The following is a 19193-nucleotide window of genomic DNA, read 5'->3' on the forward strand; positions in this document are numbered from 1 at the left end:
AGCTTCTTTCCTCTCCAGCTCTGATTCCTTCATTCTGATCACCCCCGTTCCTTGATCACATCGTAATTGTTATTCCCTTGGTCCCTACATTTTTCCCTTCATCTCATCAGCTCCCTCCTGGCTTCTCTTCCTGCCATAGCTTGCCTACACTCCATTCTTAAGTGCCTTTGTCCCTTGTCCTTCTCTCGGGTAACCTGAAGACTTCAACTGACACAGTGTTTCTGAGCTCAGAAGACCTATGTCGCTGGATAGCTCCATGTTTGTCCCACAGACAGCTGAAAATAGAACTACTACTTCTTTTCTCCTTGGTTTTGCATTTGTATTCTCCCCTGTAGTAAAAAGGAAAAAAGAAAAGTAACCTGCTTGTTCTCCTGTACTCCCTATCTTAGTGAACTATACCTACTACGCAGGGATGTTTTGAGGATTCGATAGAATAATGCAGATAAAGCCCATAGCAGATTCCAGTATAATTTCTCACCCAATGGTAACTATCATTCTTATTATTTCCTTCATCCCCCAATCCTGTTGATTTGACACATTCTATCAGTTCCTTCTAATTTATCCCCTCTCCCAAGTTCAAACACTGACCTCCAGCCTCAACTATTGCCAATGGCCGCCTCATCAATATCCCTGTCTTGCTTTTCACCTGCCTCTAGGCCATCTTCTACTGCCAGAGAGTTATTTCAAAAATGCCAGCCCCCCAAAAAATACCAGTTCATTTATCTTGGTACTCCTGTCACACAGGCCCAGTCTTATTACTGAATCTGAGTTCTTTAATATTGTACAGGATTTTCATAATCTGTACTCCATCTTCCCTTCTCAAGGATCATTTCCCAGGTGTCCCTCCAACAAGCACATTCAACTCACATTCCAGTAGTTAACCACTTTTTATTGCACAGACATGCCACTGCAGCTCACGCCTCTGCACATTGTTTTCCTTCTGCTTCGACTGCCCTTCCAGCACCTTTCTACCTTTAAGAATCAGCCTTTCCTGAATCTCACTGGCAAACCCAGATGTTCCTACCTTCTGGCTTCCATTGTATTTTGTACATACACTTATTACAGCTCTTTAACATGTTAAATTGTAATTGTCTGATTCTCCATCTCCCAAACTATAAGCTTTTTAGGGGTGGGGACTCTTATGTTTCCTCAAGGGCGGGCATCATCCTTTGCAGATAGTAGGTATTCAGCTATTTACTAAATCAATCAGTACCTAAAACTAAACTCATCATCATCTTTATGCTTTCTGTTCTCCTTTTCTATTCTCTTTCTGGGGAAATCGCGTCACTGCCTTACAGTTGCTGCCAGCAGCATCTGGTATATAAGTGACTGCTCCGTCTTTCTCTCCCTTGGCTTATGGAACCACTGTTTCGCACGGTTCCTTTCAGTGGCAGTGCCTACCTCCTTTGAACCATAACCCATGGTTGGGAGAATAGGAACATGAGAAACAGGAACTATGAGGCAGAGGTACCATGTTATCCTCAGCCTTACTTGGAGAATTTTTTTGAACCCAAGAGTTCCTCCTGTTGTGAGTCTCAGAAAAGGAGCCAGAGTAGGGAAAGTCAGAGCAGAAGAATTTGAGAGCACGGTGTCCATCAATAAAACCAAGGGCATTTACTGCATACATCTGACATTACTGTTTATTTTCCTCAGGTTCTACGCATTTTGGACCCGGTTACCTGTACTGAGAACTCACCCAATGATCCATTTTCTGAGTCTTCACCAACTACCCTACTTGCTACAAAGAAAAATATTGGCCGATTCCATCCCTATACTAGATACGAAAACATCACTTTGAATTGCTGCACTCACTGCCAGGGAGAACTCATTGTCCTCTAACGCTGGGACATCGGCGGCAGGTCGCAGGCACTGGCTTGTTATCCGAGAGTCTTTATCACTTGGGAGCGGGGGTCTTAAAACGCTAGAAGTAACCTCACTTTCTGTTTAAGTACTCGATATCCCCAAAGATGTTTCATGTCCTAGACTCCACATTACCCTTTCTGAATAAATATCTCAGGGTAAGAAAAGAATGAAACTGTAGATAGATATATTTAAAGGAGAGAGTGCTTTCCAGGTATTCCATGATGCTTGACCTAAAGGACTCTAAAAGAAAAAAATTGTATACCTTTCTTTTAGACTCTCAGTTACTGTTTATCTTGCTATATATTTTATATGAAATCAAGGACTGGCACACTGTCACCTTGGATCCTATGCAGCCACACCCACTAATTTCCTATTGTCCGCAGTGGGTTTTTTGCAGTATATCAGCAGAGCTGAGTAGGTGACACAGGGCTGCAAAGCCTAAAATATTTACTGTCTTGCCCTTTGCGGAAAAAGTTTTCTGACCCCTACTCTAAAGTAATAATAGCTGGTGGGGGACTGGGTGAGGGAGTGTCATTTTTCTTTTCAGGCTACAAAGGAGGCTTATGGAAAACTAGGTAAAGGGACTAATCTTTTGAAAATAAATGCTATATGTTAGGAAAATTAAAAATATTTTACAGCCATATTAACAAGTGCTTCAGTAAAACATGTTCTCATGTTGGTTTTGTGCAGGGGGTTCCATATTTTGAATGGATGCTACTTGCCATATATAGAACAAACAGATTCTAAATATTGAGCTCATTTTGGCAAATGCAACACAACAGGAATATCTAATTTGATATTTATAAAATATGGTGGAGAAAATAGGATTTTTCTAGAACATTATACAAAGTCAAACATGCAATCCATCAATTAATTTATAATGTAATATCTGTTATTATTTATTTATGATGGACAATCACAAGACACCCTTTTACAGGCCTTTAAAAATAGCCACAAATGTTTATACCAAATTACACTGATTAGTTGCAGAAGTGTCTGCCTGTCAATAGAGAAATCTTAAAAACCAAATCTGGTCAAAGAATATATTTTAATGTCAACTTAATCATTTGTTTTTGGTCTGATTTCATCTGCGTGATATTTATAATTTTAAATGGCAATAAATTTCTCTACCTTTTTTATTTTTAATATTGATTTTTTTCCCCCCAGAATAATGTGTTTCACTTCAAGTCTTCATCTAGCTATTACTATTCACAATTGATTCTTCAGCCTTTCCTTTTCACTTAGTATAAAACTTAGAAGAAAACATAGAGGAAATGCTTCATGACATTGGATTTAGCAGTGATTTTTTGGATATGATACCAAAAGCACAGGCAACAAAAACAAACAAAAAATAGATAAATAAAACTTCATCAACATTAAAAACTTTTGTACATCAAAGGACAACGTCAACAGAATAAAAAGGCAGCCCACAGAATAGGAGAAAATATTTACAAATCGTGTATCTAATAAGGATGTAGTGTCCAGAATAAATGAACTACATACAACTTAACCAAAAAATAAACACAATTTAAAAATTGATGAATAACGACATGAATAACATTTCTCCAAAAATGATATACAAATGGGCAATAAGCGCATGGAAAGATGTGTAACATCGCTAATCGTTAGGGAAATGCAAATTGAGTACTCTGCACTCATTAGCATGGCTATTACCAAAAAAGTAAAATTCCAAGGCAAGAATGTGGAAAAACTGGAACCAGTAGGTATTACTGGTGAGAGTGTAAAATGGTACAGCCACTACTGAAGACAGTTTGGGAGTTCCTCAAAAAATTAAACGTACAAGGGGCCGGCCCAGTGGCTCAGGCAGTTAGAGCTTCGTGCTCCTAACTCCGAAGGCTGCTGGTTCGATTCCCACATGGGCCAGTGGGCTCTCAACCACAAGGCTGCCAGTTCAATTCCTTGAGTCCCGCAAGGGATGGTGGGCTGCGCCCCCTGCAACTAGCAACGGCAACTGGACCTGGAGCTGAGCTGCACCCTCCACAACTAAGATTGAAAGGACAACAACTTGACTTGGAAAAAAGTCCTGGAAGTACACACTGTTCCCCAATAAAGTCCTGTTCCCCTTCCCCAATAAGATCTTTAAAAAAAAAGAAATTAAACGTACAATTACCATATGACCCAGCAATTCCACATCTAGGTAGATACACAAAAGAATTGAAAGCAAGGACTCAGGTGTATACCAGTGTTCCCAGCAGCATTATTCACAATAGCCAAAAGGTGGAAGTAACACAGGTGTCCTTTGATGGATGAATGGATAAGCAAAACGTATATATATGCAATGGAATATTCAGCCTTAAAAAGGGATGAAAATCTGATATATGCTACAGCATAAATGAACCTTTCAAACATTACACTAAGTGAAATAAGCCAAAAACAAAAGAATGAATAGTATATGATTTCACTTAAATGAGGTACCTGAAACAAATCATAGAGACAGAAAGTAGAAGAGTGGTTACAGAGGTTAGGGGAAGGCAGAATGGGAAAGTTTAACAGGTTCATGAGTTTCCGTTTGAAATGATGAAAAATTGTAGAGATGCAAAGTGGTGATGGTTCTATAACAATATAGATGTACTTAATGCCATTGAATTGTATATTTTAAAAATGGTCAATTTTATGTTATATATTACAAAAAAAAAACCCTAAAGAAAATTTTACACTCTTGAAACCTCAGCTTATCAGCACACTTCTGCAATGGTTTATTTAAGAGTATAAATAATAATAATAATAATAATAATAATAATAATAATAATAAAGGTAAATAACAGAGCTAAACAGAAAAAAAAGAAAAAGATCTCAAATCAGCAACCTAATATCACACCTTAAGGAACTAGTAAAAGAAGAGCAAACTAAACCCAAAGCTAGCAGAAGGAAAGGAAACTGAAATTAGATCAGAAATAAACAGACAATAGAAAAACAATAGAGTATCAAGGAAACCAAAAGTTGGTTCTTTGAAAAGATCCATTAAATTGACAAACCTGTAGCCAGACTTACTTAAGAAAAAAAAAAGATGCAAATAACTAAAATCAGAAATGAAAGTGGGGATGTTATTACCAACTTCATATAAATAAAAAAGGAACAATTGTACACCAACAAATTAAATAACCGCGATGAAATGGATAAATTCCTAGACACACAAAAATTACCAAAACTGACTGAAAAAGAAACAGAAAATATGAACAGACCTATAAAACTAAAGAGATTAAATCTACCAAAAACCTCCTAACACCAAGAGTGAATCCTAATGTAAGATACAGACACTGGACAATAAAGATGTGTCAATGTAGGTTCATTGTAACAAATGTACCTCTCTGCTGAAGGATGCTGGTAGTCCAGAGGGTTTGGGGGAGGCAAGGAGCAGAGGGTATATGGGAACTCTGAACTTTCTGCTCAGTTTTACTGTGACCCTAAAACTGCTCTAAATAAAAAAGAAAAACCTCCCACAAAAGTCCAGGACCAGAAAGTTTCACTGGTGAATTCCACCAACTATTCATACCAATCCTTCTCAAGAATTCATACCAATCCTTCTCAGTCTATCCCAAAAAATAAAAGGAGGGAACAGGCAACACTTCCTAACTCGTTCTGTGAGGCCAGTATTGCTCTGATAACAAAGCCACACACAGTACCACAAGCAAAGAGTACCACAAGCAAAGAGTACTACAGACCATTAATTCTCATGAATATAGATGAAAAAAATCCTCAACAAAATACTAGCAAACTGAATGCAACAGCATAATAAAGGGATTATACACCATGACCAAGTGGTAATTATCTCAGGAACGCAAGGGTGGTTCAACATAAGAAAATCAACCGATGTAACAGCACATTAATAGAACAAAGGAGAAAAACCACATGATCATTTCACTGGCTGCAGAAAAAGCACTTGATAAAATCCAACCCACTTTTATGATCAAAACACGCAGACAACAAGAATAGAAGAATAAGTAGAATAGAGAAATAAGAATAGAACGTTCTCTACTTCATAAAGGACATTTATGGGAAACCCACAGCTAACATCATACTCAATGGTGAAAGACTGAAAGCTTTTCTCCTAAGATCAAGAACAAAACAAGGATGCCCACTTTCACCACTACTATTCTGCATTATACTGGAAATCTTAGCCAGAGTAATCAGTCAAAAAAGAAATAAAAGGCATCCACTTTGGAAAGGAAGTAAAACTATCTCTATTTGCAGATTATATTACCCTATGTATAGAAAATTCCAAAGAATCCACAAAAAAATCTAGTGCTAATAAATTCAGCAAAGTCACAGGGTACAACATTGATGCACAAAAGTCATTTGTGTTTGTGTTTTGAGTACGCAACCCAAAAGGAAATTAACAAAACATGTCCATTTACAACAGAATCCAAAATAATAAAATATGAATAAATGAATAAATTTAACCAAGGAGGTGAAAGATGTGTACACTGAAAACTACGAAACATCGCTGCATTAAGTGAAAAGATACCCTGTGTTTATGGATTGGGAGACAGTAATAATTAAGACAGCAATAGTGCCAGAAGCAATCTACAGATTCACTGCAATCCTTATCAAAATCCCAAACTTTTTAAATAAAATGTTGTGGAATATTTAAATGTCAAATTGGTTCTTATACTTAAGGATAAGTTAAAACAACACAAGACCTAGTCACAGTGAAATGTTCAACTGCCTGGTGTCTGATCAAAGTGCTGTAAGAAGTGGAGACAGGACTAAAGAGTTACCTGTGTTTTCTAATTTAGGGTCAAGTGATGAAGGTACCAATACCCAGTTGATCATAGCCTTGTCTTCTGACGCTTTGATGTGACTCCCATAGTGATTCTCCACTCTCCATCCCACTTGTATGGTTACCTTTGTCCGCTACCCTTCAAATGCCTGCACACATCTAGGGTATCCTTCCTCCACACATCCGATCCCTACAGTCTTAAATATTCCACAAATGTCGACCAAAGTACGTAACTTTATAACGAAGAGAAAGGATTTCGCAATCATACAGATCAGTCTGTGAGCAAACAGCTCACCTCTGCAGTTTTCTCATCTGCAAAACAAGACTAATTAATAGGGTTGTTAAAAGCAATACGTAAAATTACTTATGGAAAGCATTTACAACAATACCAGGCACACTATAAACTCTCAATAAGAGCGGGCTAATTTACATACCTGAAACAGTACTATGCACAATTGTTAACCTTTAACAAAAATAAAACACGCAGATATCGGCCTATCCTATTGCTTAGCTTGCCACAGCTATTTAAATTCAAAGCTGATATAAATAGGACTTTTTATAAGGCCTTGAATCAGGCTTGTTTCAGAGTTCCATCCTCCTGCTTTATGAAATGTTCAATTGCACCTTTTTGATGATGATAGGTACTAAAAATAGAAATATGTTCCTTTCTTGTGTTCTTTCCATTTAGAAACATTAAAATAATTTAGAAGTAAAGGAATGTAGAGTTCATTTGATATTTAGTTTGTTGCATGGTATAACACAGTCCAACACGGCAAGAGAAGAAATTTATTTTGTTCTAGTGTTAAAAGAAAAAAAAAGATAAATTCACTGTCAACATCACCGAAAGATATGTATCGTTTCCATAATTTAGAGTGTCACCAAAGCACACAGACCAAAAAAAAAAAAAAAATGATATCCAAAATTCTGAGGATAGCAGCTTCAAAATGAAGTATTTAATAGATACCTTCAGTTGTAATCATCAGTGAAACGAAAAGATCTGACTTCTGACATGTTACAGAGCTGATGCTGTGACTGCTTAGCATGCTTTGCTTCTAGTCGGAGCTGTCGAGTTCTTTCTTTGACAGCTTGTTGCTCCAACATTTTTTCTATCTGTTTCCTTCTCAGCCATCTGTAGAAAGAGGCATCATCAAATCTAGTGACTATCAACCTACAGGTACTCTTCATGCAATAAAGTTATTACTGCAGAAAAGGAAAGGAAATTGAATTTCTTTACATTGAAATGCTGTAGTCACAACACAAATTATTAAAGTATTAACTGAAAAACTTCAGGCTTGTACCTTATACTCATGTAAGAAAGTACACTTACATTTGGTATCAAATGTTTTAAATTAAGTTTGTCTTATAATGAAACTGACAGCATAATTTTTTTAGTAACAAACAATATTTTATATGTGATATAGGTCCTATACTTTTTAAAAAAAATATGGTTTTCTAAGCAAATAAGTATTTGATAGAGTCCAAATAACTTACTTTTTTTGCAACTAGCTGAATTCTAAAATTTTACTTTGCCAGGTTAAGAATACTGATATGCATAGTTGTTGCCTTGCTCTCCTTGGCAGGGAAAGTAGAGAGCTCTTCCTTTCATTGCATAAAATAGTTCTTCTTTAAAATGGAAAAATAAGTCTAACCATAAAAAACATTTAAAAACGGTGAAGAGTCCACATTCTAACAAATTTAAGTCTATAAAGCTTGTTTAGGTAAAATAACATCAAAATAAGTGTATACACACATAGCTGGTATGTCAGTGTGTAGGTAGGTGTGTGTGTATGTATACAAATGTGTGTGTGTGTATACACACAAATACAGAGGGTGCCAAAAGATGTACACACATTTTAAGAGATGTTATCTATGTAGCAGTAGTTCACCATAATCAGAAGTGTCTGGACGCTGATGGGAACCACTTTGAGCACCTCTTGTAACTGCAGAAGTCCAATGTGATTATATACTGAGTATTACAATTTTAATATAGTTTTTTCCTTTCTTAAAATGTGTATGTATTTTTCAGCACCCTGTGTGTGTGTGTGTGTGTAATTTTTTTCAGAAATAAACCTAAACAATTAAATGATTCTATTAGAATAAAAGAGTCTTAAGAAACATCATAACCCCATGTTGTGTGGTTCTGAATTGGATACCAGTTTGAACAAGTTACCTGTAGTGATTTGAGGAGTCAACTGGAAAAAAAAATGGTTATGGGCTGGATATAGACGATTTCACTGATGAAAATAAGCAGATTGCAGCACAGTTTATAAGTATGATCTCAATTTCTACTTTTAAATTATAAGTACACAGACATATCTAGAAGATATGCACTAAAGTCCTAACAGCAGTGATTTCTGGGTGATGAAAATGTAACTTTTCACCCTTCATCTCCAAAATGCACAACTACTGCTTTGATAACAAAGGGTTATTTTAAAAAAAGGAAAAAGAAAAAGGAAAGGAAAGAAGGAAGTGACAAAGAAACAAAGAGAAATATAGCAAAAAAAAAAAAAAATAGAAAAGAAAGACATGTCAAACAATAGGACTCAATATTCACTGCCTACCCCCATAATACTTGGGGGCAAAATTATGAATGAAGCCAGGTCTGTTTCCTCAGAATTAGGATGCAAGGTCTTATCTAGGTAACTGAAAAGAGATCAGGGCTTAAATTACCAAAATATGTGCCCAGATCTCCTTTAATTTGGTCTACGAGTATACACATCTTCTTCCTCTGCCTGACTGCCTTTCTTTGCAGAGGACTATGTAGGAAAAGCTGTAACCAATCTTTGGCCCATTTCTCTAAGAAATGAACAATGAACCAACAAACAAATGAACCAACAAACAATCACAGGCTATCCAGATTGGTGCCATGAGAAACAATTTTAGTACTGAAAACTACCTTGAAGAACAAATGGTATCAATATCATGCAAAGTATGGAATTACTTTAGTTATCGAACTTTCTCCCACATTTTTTCAAGCGTGGATTTAAAACTGAATAGGTGTGTAATGGTAGAGATCAAATATGTGGGGGCTTTTTCAAGTTTTATTGGTTACGTAACTTTCTAAAACGACCTTGAGAAAAGGGTGTGGGGTGGCGGGGGTGGGGGTGGGTGGGATGGGGGGCGGCCCTGCCTCTGACTTACTGTTTAAAAGCCCTTTCACGGCCCTCTGTCCCTCTGAGGAAGAACAAGCATTCCTCTTGCTTTCGCAGTTCTTCTGTCTTTCTTTCTTTCAACCGCTCTTCATGCTTCTTTTTAAGCCATAGTCGAAAAGCTTGGTGTGGATCTCTGCTTTCCTCCTAATTACAAAAACAAGCTTTGCTTAATTGAAATAAGCCCAAACTACTTTTTGAGGCCCTGCCTACAGGACCCTACAAGAACACATGTTCCACTCCCCAATTTTTCATAGTAATGACAACCTCATGACCTGCACCCCTAGTATCCGAGCCAACATGCGGCTACTTAAATAAAATTTAACATTCAGTACCTCAGTCACATTAGCTACATCTCAAGCACTTAATAGCCACACGCTGGCCAGTGGTTACTTTGCTGGACAGCGAAGATATACATTGCCATCATTGCAGGAGGTTGTATTGGGCAGTGTTGTTCTAGACGGGAGGATGAAAAGAAGTGATCGATAGATTGATTGATTGACTGATATCTCAGTTTCAAAGACAAGTGTAGTGAGGAGAGAAAGCAGTAACGGGAAGGTGAGGACAAAGGTTGGTACTTAAATAGAACCTGAGAGAGCAAGTTACGAGACATCCGCAGAAAGAGTAGTTCAAGCACTGATAACAGTTAAGAGCAAAGGATGTGAGAAGGGGCTGTGTTTTGCATGCTCAGTAAATAGCAAAGAAGTCAGAATGAAACTGGCTACGGGGCTGGAGAGCGTCAGGAGACGAAGTCAGGGAGATGACAAGGATCAGAACAGGCTCTCGCTTGCAGGCTGTGCTAGGAACTTTGGACTTGAATTTGAGATGAGAAGCCGTGGAGGTTTCTAAGCGTAGCTGACAACGTATGCCACACTTGAGAAGGCCGCACTCTGGCTGCTATGTGGGAAATAGAATGGACTGGAGGAGGCAAGGTGCAAGCAGACAGACCAGTTATCAGGCTTTTGCAGCAGTTCAGACAACAGGTAACAGTGGTTTGGATCAGGTGCTGGCGTCTGGATGTACCTTGACAATTCTTTGCTCATAGGTTGAACACAGGGTTTTATAGCATGCTGTAAATGATTATTTTAAAATTTTTTTTTCAGGATTTCTTTTTATAGTTTTATAAATCCAACCACATAAAATCAAACATTTCTGTATTACAAACAAAAAAAATGAAATAAAAAACAAAAGGAGAAAAGTAATGCAGCAGATCTTACAAAGTAGTTTTCATAATGCATACAGAGTTCACATATCAAAAAGAAAGAACCAATATTCTTAACAGAAATGCTAACAACGGATTTTTCCATGAAAATTCAAACATCTCTTAGATGTTCAATCTTGCTGAAAATAACACTACAATCAAACAATACTCCCTACCTGTCAGACTAGTAAAGCACACTCGAAAGCACACTTCTTAATGCAGGTATGGGGGTCGTGTGTGTGTGTGTGTGTGTGTGTGTGTGTGTGTGTGTGTGTGTGTGAGATCTTTGTCCTAGTTGAATATCAAAGTTATACTACCTTGAAAAAATTGGTAGTTTTCTATTCTCGGTGCTATAAAAGTTTGAATAAAATAGGAATCATTTGATTTTCACAAGGCTTCTTAGCATAATTGTAAAGTCACCTGCATGTTGCATCTCTTACAAGGGTAGTTCCTGGACCACTTTTTCTGCTTCTCCCACAGGTTCTTAGTCTGATATTCAGACTCCATTCTGTTAATAAATTCAGCTCTCATATCTGTATGATACTTACTCTACTATTCATGTCTTCCATTTGCTTTGCTCTCTGAACTCTCCTCATTTCTAGGACCTGCTGTCTTTTCTTTTGTAACCATGCTTTAAATACGATGTCATTCTCCTTTTTCTTTTCTTTCTCCTCTTCTATTTTCCGTTGTTCTTCCTGGAGGGAAGAATATCAAAAGGTATTAATGGAAGATTTAAAAATCGTGTATGAGTTAAGAGTAGAGAGATATATTTTGAGAAATTAGAATTCCACAAAAATTGGGCTTCCTTAAAAAACAAAAAAAAACAAGCCCTCTAATTTGCTTAGGAAAAAAAAAAGATTTTTTTTCAAATAAATTAAACTGTTAAGATAAAGTCTACAATTACACAGATGTATGACACATCCATACTGTTTAAGAATTCCTTGGGTCTCTCCTTCACTTCCTAGTTTAGTTTTGGTATGAAACTAAGGTTACTTTCAGCAGTCACTTAACTTCTCTGCGTCTCACCTTTAAAATGAAAGGATCTAATGAAATCATCACTGACATCTACTCTAGTTCTAAGACTGGTCATTCATTACTGCGCTTTGCAAGTCTGACAAGAAAGGACCAAGGTAATCACGGTGTTTGTTCCATAAATACACATGCTTAACACTTAACCACTGAATCTAACCATAGAAAAGCAAAACGGGCAAGCAAATGTATCCAATTCTTTGAAGAACTGTTTCAATTTCTACTACACTTGTAAATCACGAAAATCTATTCTACTTTCTATCCAATGCCCACTTACGCTCTCACCTCTCTCTTTAGCTTTTCTCTCTTGTGTTCGAGCCGTTTTTGCAGTTCCTTCTGTCGAGGGGAAAGACAGTATGTTGAGGTCACTGGACATACAATCGCAGATTGCGTCCTATGACTCGATTTCCCACTCCCCTTACTCAGATCTGAGTTAGCAGCAGAGCTTGGCTCAGTCTTGGGGTTGGGTGGTGGCTGAGGGAGAAAAGCCAGGACCTCTGCTGCTGAGGAGCCATGAATTCTTGCTGCAGGCTCTTCTTTCTTGACACCGCTGACAGATGAATCGGAAGATCCAGGCGACAACTGCTGAGGCTCATTCTCTGTACTATTAACATTGTTAATGGGGGGCAAAAACCCCTGACTTTCAATGTCTTGTAAATTTAGAAGTTCAAACTTTCCATCCCTCTCTACTAGTATCTTCCCGTCCTTGTTTTCTTCACAGCTTTCATCAGCAAGTGACAGGAGCACATTTTCTTGTCCAAATTCACTGGAAATATGTAACTGCGACAGTTTTCCAGACACGTTATTCTCACTTTCGAAATAATTTTTGTAGTTATCAGTGTCTTCCAGTGGAGGAACTTCCAGATCAACTAATTTGTCCTTGAACTTCAGTTTTCGCTCTCTTTTATGACTCACGGGTTCTTGATTCTGTAGAAGCTGGTTGGCTTGTATAATTTTTTCCATAATGTATCTCTTTACTTCCCTATCCTCCTCCTCCTCCAGGTCTTTCTGGCTTTCCAGTCTGGATTCCTGGAAAGAGTTGTCACTATCTGAATCTGATACGGGATCCAAAGGCTGACTACTCGGCACAGAAATGAAGTCCTCTCTTCTTGGTGAAACCTCGTCCTTCAAAGGTGTGTCAGGATTAGAAAGCTCCCTGGTGTGCTCTAGTTCTGTTTCATTCTCTTTTAATTCTTGGTTAATAGTCTCTTCATTCCCACAAGCCATCTTAAGAAAAAGATATAAGGTTTTCTTTTCAGTAAAAATTGAGATGCTTTGTCCATTTATATGTAGAAAACCCAGAATGGATTTTCATATTCATGTAATTTATTTTATGAATGGGAAAATGTATGTGCTTTTTGCTCGTATTTTACTTGTAATATTCTAACTCATATTTATGACCATCCCAGCGGAATACATGTGACAACAGCACTTCAGGAAAAATGTAACGCTAAATGTGAATTTTATGCTACTAAAGGCTTTGATATTTAAAAAAATTTTATGCTCATGCATGAAAAGTAAACTATAAGTAACAGTATTATTTTCATATTTCTCCCTCTGTAAAATGTTCCTCCCTTTACATTTTCAGAAAATATTTTTAAAAATGTTTTCTCTTTGTAATATTTGTATTCTTCAAAAAAAGTATCTTTCTCCCCAAGACCAAGAAAGACCACTGTCTTTTGTCAAGTCCTAATCATTTTGAGGTTCATATAATGGCTTCAGATTATTATTGCTGCTGTTTTCTGCAGGACCTAAATCCAAACTCCACATCAATTTTCACCTCTAGATCAGATTTTCTAGAAGAAAAAAAAGTAAAAGACCCTTTACTTTTTTCTCTATATTCATTCCCCTGAAGAGCTAATTCACTCTTACGGTTTCAAATATTAGCTGGAAGACCATGTTTTTTGAAGGTTTTCTTTGTTTTTCATTTATATTAAAAATATAACCCCATGACTTTACCCAGGTTTACATATAGTAGAAACTAACTGTATTCATTTTTACTTTTGATGCAATTATTTATTTATAGTACATAAATGATCATTTCTAAATTATAATTTTAGCTTTATTAAGTGCTAACTTAATCCGTGTTCTCTAAATTGCCCTATGCCTTAGGATACAACATTTAAACTCTCTGCCTCAATTTTCTCCTCTATAAGATGGGTGTAATGGTGCTTGTTCTATGTACATCTAAGAAATTTTCTGAGGCTTAGACGATATAATGTATGCGAAACTCTTCAAGAATTACAAAGCTCTATGGTAACGTCATTATTATGAATGCTGTCATATGTACCTCTGTTATGCTGACATCACTGTTTTCTTTTTCATTAATTAACCACTCCAGGTCCTTTTCAAAGTCATCTTCATAGTCTTCACTTTCTTTTGAATCAGAATCTTTATTTTCATCCATTTTCCGTGTTAAAGAATAATGCTATAAGATGAAGGGGTAAGGTCTATGTTACGTCCACTGTACGGGTAATATGGAATATGAAGATTAGTGTGGAAGGTAAGCTAATGAACACATACCGGGACACGCACGGAGCATGGGATGTTTAGGATAAAAACGCACCTGTATACCCTAAAAGAGACTTGCAAAGGCCAGGCATTTTCCAGGTGTACCACTCCTAACCACCATCCCACCTCCCCCCAATTCCTGACACCCGAATTTACAAGGCGACTAAAAGAGGCAGATAGGAAGACTATCTGAGGCGTAGCGAAGCGTCTTCTACATTCTCTGCACACCATTAAAATGCTCTGTCCAGGTCAGAGCACATGACTTAGCTTCTTAGTCTCCCTCATTCACATTTTCTTATGTTCAAGAATAACTGTATCAATTCCCATTCTCAGTTTCTCAATCCTTCTAGTAATTCACATGGTGTAACTGTAATTTGTGATCTGAGAGCTTTTTAACTAAGCAATAACTGATTCTCATTTATGGTAAAAGTTAAGCTGTTGTCAACTCTAAATAAAACACTTTTTCATTAAAAAATAAACTCTGACGCCTCGGACTAGAAGACAGTGACAATAAATAGGTATGTCAGATGAAAATTAATAAATGTTTGTGAAACTGGTATCTAAATTTTCAGTCATTTTTAAGAGAGCTAAGCTAAAGTTATCTATAAATGGAGGCGAGTTCCTAGCCCTGCTAAATTTTTTGTGCATAATTTTTCAAACAAAAGCAGCATATAAATCTTTACCAATGTGTCTTATATGTGTGAGAGAATACTGTGTGTGTGTGAGAGTGTGTGTGTATGTGTGTAATTGCAATTTTGGCAAACATTTGTTGAACACCTACAATATTCTTATAAAGATAATAAAATAGACCTATGCCCTTATGGGCTTGCAGTCTGGTACAGAAGACAAACGGAAACAAATGCAGATAAATGTAATAAAGGTATACAGAAAGGACTGTGGAAGGAAGAAGAAAACAGCAGCTAACTCAGTCTAAAATTGGAAATATCAAGGAAATCTGCGATGGGTCTTGAACACTGCATATGAGAATTCATCGGCTGTTCCAAAGAGAACAGCATGAGAAAGAACCAACATACATGGAAGAGCATGGCACTGTCCAGTGTGGCCTGAACATAAATGTGTTCCTGAAGAAGGATCTGGAAGGAGTGAAAAGGGGTCAGTTTGACGTCATATTACCTGTTCAAAAAGAGTTGAGGGAAAATTGCGTATGTAGATTTAATTGTCATGAAATAGCCAAGGGTAGAACTATTAATATATAACGTAATCTGCACACTTTCCACTATGGACTTAAACAAAAATAGAAACAAGAAAAGAGCAGTGCTCTCAAAATGTACATAGAATGCTAGGTCCAGTTTCAAAAGAACTGTAGAAATCTGACCCTCAGGGCCCCAAGTGTCCCCAGGATCCTGTTCCTATCTATACCTGCCTTCTCTTGCTCCAACAGCAAGAATAAGTCGCCTAAAACCCTTTTTGGCAGTAGAAAGTACAGATGTCAAGAACACATGAGACCTAGGCACATTTTTAAGGATATAAAATGACAGATATTATGCCTAAATTAATCAATTATCCACAAACTTTGTTTTGGCCATTAGCTTATCTTTACTCTCCTCAAACATTTGATCAGACTGCCTGATCTGGTACCAATTTTACTAAAGCGAGATTTACATTTTTTTTCTTCCACTGTTGGCCATCAAATGATAGCGAAGCATGTGGGAAAACACCCTTCCACTAGCTGCAGCAGCACAAGCTAAGTGATAATAAGCCTTTACATTACTACGTGCAAAAAACATTTTAATAGGTTTTAGCGAACATTTGGTTCAAAATGAATTGAAAAAAACAGTGAGACCCTTCAGGTCTCTCTTAGCATGTTCCATAAGATACGAATTAGCAAATAACTGCCAGCTCAGGAAAAGCAAGAGAATTTAAAAGCGAAAGCATAGTACCATGACAAAGTGTATCTAAAATAAATAACTAGTGTCTGAATCACTACATTCAAGATTTAAAAGCATTCTGAAGTCTGTTTCATTTAAATGTCATCTTTCCTTCAGATGGTTCTTGCCATTGGTTTACTTTCCCTTGCAAGACAAAGTCAGTTTTAAATTCAGTGAAGAATTAATTATTCAACCTAATCGTTCAATTGAATAATTATAACTATTTCTAATGTATTAGTTGGACTATAGCTCCTTCTAAAGATTTATTTCTTTTAAGCTAAGAATACAAAATGGACTTCCTTAAAGGACTCAAAGGCTGCAATAACTTATAAATCAGAAGGTAAGAGCAATAACATTTTGAGGTTACCTGGAGAAAACAAATCAATATTTCAGAGCGCGTTTATTTACCACAGCCTAGCTGCAAGACAGGCTAAATCAGATAAGCTGTTCCGTGTACTTACCAATTAAAATAAGGGTTCCATGAATCACGTAGAACAAACTAAAATTCATTGTGATCCAAAATACTTACACAAATAATACTTTTTTTTTTTCAGTGACAAATGTCTTAGGATAATCCCTTTTCTTTTCAGATCAGGGATCTTGAAATTTACGATTTTAAGATGTTTAAGTTACATAACTAATAGTTAGAATGAGATTTTGATGGAACTCTTCAGTGCTTCCTCCCTTAATTTTACAATAAACATAATTCTGGACTTGTAAATAAATGGTTGCCTGAAGACTTTAGTAGATTTGCTTTATTATTTACAAAGAATCTCACTCATGTGAAAACTCAAATTTAAAACTAAAACATAGCATCAGCATAATAAATAAAATGATTACAAATTAAATATATGAGGTGTTATGAAATCACACTATTATGCCATAATTAAAAAGAAATAGTTGAAGTGACTGAGAAGCTGCATCAAATTTGAAGTGCCATTCTCTTCCTGTAACTTCAAAGAGCTCATGGCTGGTTTCCAAGTAAACAAGGAACATAAAGCATCAATTCATATTACCAAGTCCCTTGAGCCTTTGTCAGGGCCTCGCAGGATATTCAATCCCCTTCCGTTCTTTTAATCTTCATCCCCAGGGACACAGTCAACGTCTTCGAACCAAAATACCGCTTACACACAAAAAAGAGTCGTCTCACACTTACTCCTTGTGAGTTTCACACATTTAAATTTCAATGTGTATCATCAGTAAAAAAAAAAAAAAAAAAAAAAAAATCTATGTAATTGGCTCAGACCAGAACCGGCTTCATAACAGGCAACTGCAGTAAGAGACAGAATTGAATTCCTTCCTCCTCGGTGTCTGCTAAATCCTATGTGGGTATGTGACTGCAGAGCTTTTCCTGTGGTTCTAAGCTAAACACATATATATATATGTAATTTTGATCATTTTCTTTCAGGATTCAAAACATTGAACTACAGTGTAATCTCACTCATTGACCCCCGTCTTCCCTCACCGCCTTTCACACACATGCTTGTTTAAAACGTAAGAAAATGGAAAGACTGTCAGAGAGAACACCTTTTACTATGAAGAAAGCACGGAAGCAAAATCAAACCCGTAAGAGCATCACGAGACCCTCCGGCCCGGTCTTCCCGCTGCATCCTGAACACTGGGAGCCCAGGAGTAAATGTTTAAAAAAAAAAAAAAAAAAAAATTCGTAACCTGTTACCAAGAACGACGATAAACAGTATTGTACAAACGCCAGGTGATCGTTTTCATTTGTAACCAGGGTCTCAAGGTACCAGCAGCTAAACGGAAGCTAACGCTGTAGCAGCGACTCTTGTCTCCCAGGGAGGACCGGTCTGAGGGGAAGAAACGCGACAAAATGACAGACGCCGCCGCCCCCACGGGGGTTTCCCTCACGCAAAGCGGAGCCGCGCGTCACCAGGCGTCCCGCCAGCGCCAGGCTCCGTGGACCCGGGGCTCGGAGGCGTGTGGCGCCAAAAGGAGGGCCCTTCCCTGTCGTCTCGCACCCGCCTTTCCTCCCCGCCGCCCCAGACGGTGCCCCCTTTACCGTCTCCTCCCCGCCCCCCAAGTATCTCCGCGTCCTCCTCCCTTTCTCTCCCTCCAGGGCCCCTCCTGCCTGTGTGAGATGCAGCGGCTGAGGTCACAGAGGCGGCCGGGGGACCTCTCCTCTCCTCCTCCTTCTAAGCTCTGACAGTTACGGCGAGGGAGACCCTCGGTAGCACCTGCTACCGAGGCGGCCAGGGCCCGGCTGCCATGGCAACGGCGTGTACCCGCGTCCTCCATCCGGGCCTCTCTCACGTCGAGGGCGCGGTGGGCGCGCGCAGGCGCAGCGGGCGGCCTGCGCCACCTGCTCCGCAGGTGCTTCTTCTAAGCGCGCAGGGGACCTGTCCGGCGGCGGCGGGTTCCACGCAGGGGGCCGAGCTCCGTGCGTCACCCACTGGTTTCTCGAGCGTTAGTAGGAACCGGCGAAGGGTCACCCTACTCCCTTGGTGGTGGATTTTTCCAGCTGGACCTGTCTCTCCCCGGTTTGGGGATTTTTCTGGAGCATCTTCTACAAGTATGTTTCGGTATATTCGTTTCTAAGTTATTCGTATCAAACACGAGTTTCAGTTTTCTCTGATAAGCAAATTGCTAATTAGGTACCAGATGTTTGACCCTAAGGTCTCCTTCTTTTGCCCACCAATCAAAACCAAAACCTTATTTACCCAAGAGAGTGGTCAAAAAAAGAAATGACGTGTATGCTGTTTGCTCCCGCTTTCGAGCTTGTCACGATGGTGAGCTAGAATGTGTGCCCATCTTTAAAAGGGTGACTTAAAAAGTGTAAATAACCTGCC

At 38.1% G+C, this 19193-nt stretch overlaps 2 protein-coding genes across 7 annotated transcripts in view; one reads left to right on the forward strand and one right to left on the reverse strand.

Annotated features, from left to right (window-relative positions):
• BLZF1 (basic leucine zipper nuclear factor 1) overlaps positions 1-18565 on the forward strand; it is a 34094-nt gene extending 15529 nt beyond the window's left edge. Inside the window, exons 7-8 of one of the 2 annotated variants that reach the window (XM_074322498.1) lie at positions 1654-1777; positions 18465-18565. In XM_074322498.1, the coding sequence (XP_074178599.1) occupies positions 1654-1777; positions 18465-18550 (210 nt within the window). In that variant the 3' untranslated portion in view covers positions 18551-18565. Of the gene's footprint in view, positions 1-1653; positions 3003-18464 lie in introns of those variants that run through there. The other variant, XM_019747419.2, reaches the window with a different exon arrangement.
• CCDC181 (coiled-coil domain containing 181) lies at positions 7373-18613 on the reverse strand. Of its 5 annotated transcripts, XM_074322495.1 has the most exons (7): positions 18476-18612; positions 18055-18194; positions 14274-14411; positions 12269-13210; positions 11503-11649; positions 9746-9900; positions 7373-7733 (listed from the first exon to the last, which is right to left on the reverse strand). In XM_074322495.1, the coding sequence occupies exons 3-7, from the start codon at positions 14388-14390 to the stop codon at positions 7571-7573; spliced, it is 1524 nt and encodes a 507-aa protein (XP_074178596.1). In that variant the 5' UTR covers positions 14391-14411; positions 18055-18194; positions 18476-18612; the 3' UTR covers positions 7373-7570. The 5 variants fall into 5 exon arrangements, with proteins under 5 accessions (XP_074178596.1, XP_019602976.2, XP_074178597.1 ...); XM_019747417.2 differs by lacking the exon at positions 18055-18194 and having other exon boundaries at positions 18476-18613; XM_074322496.1 differs by lacking the exon at positions 18476-18612 and having other exon boundaries at positions 18062-18401.
• Positions 18614-19193: the final 580 nt, after the last annotated feature.

Source organism: Rhinolophus sinicus, linkage group LG17, assembly GCF_036562045.2.
Source record: "Rhinolophus sinicus isolate RSC01 linkage group LG17, ASM3656204v1, whole genome shotgun sequence".
Classification (NCBI taxonomy): Eukaryota; Metazoa; Chordata; class Mammalia; order Chiroptera; family Rhinolophidae; genus Rhinolophus; species Rhinolophus sinicus.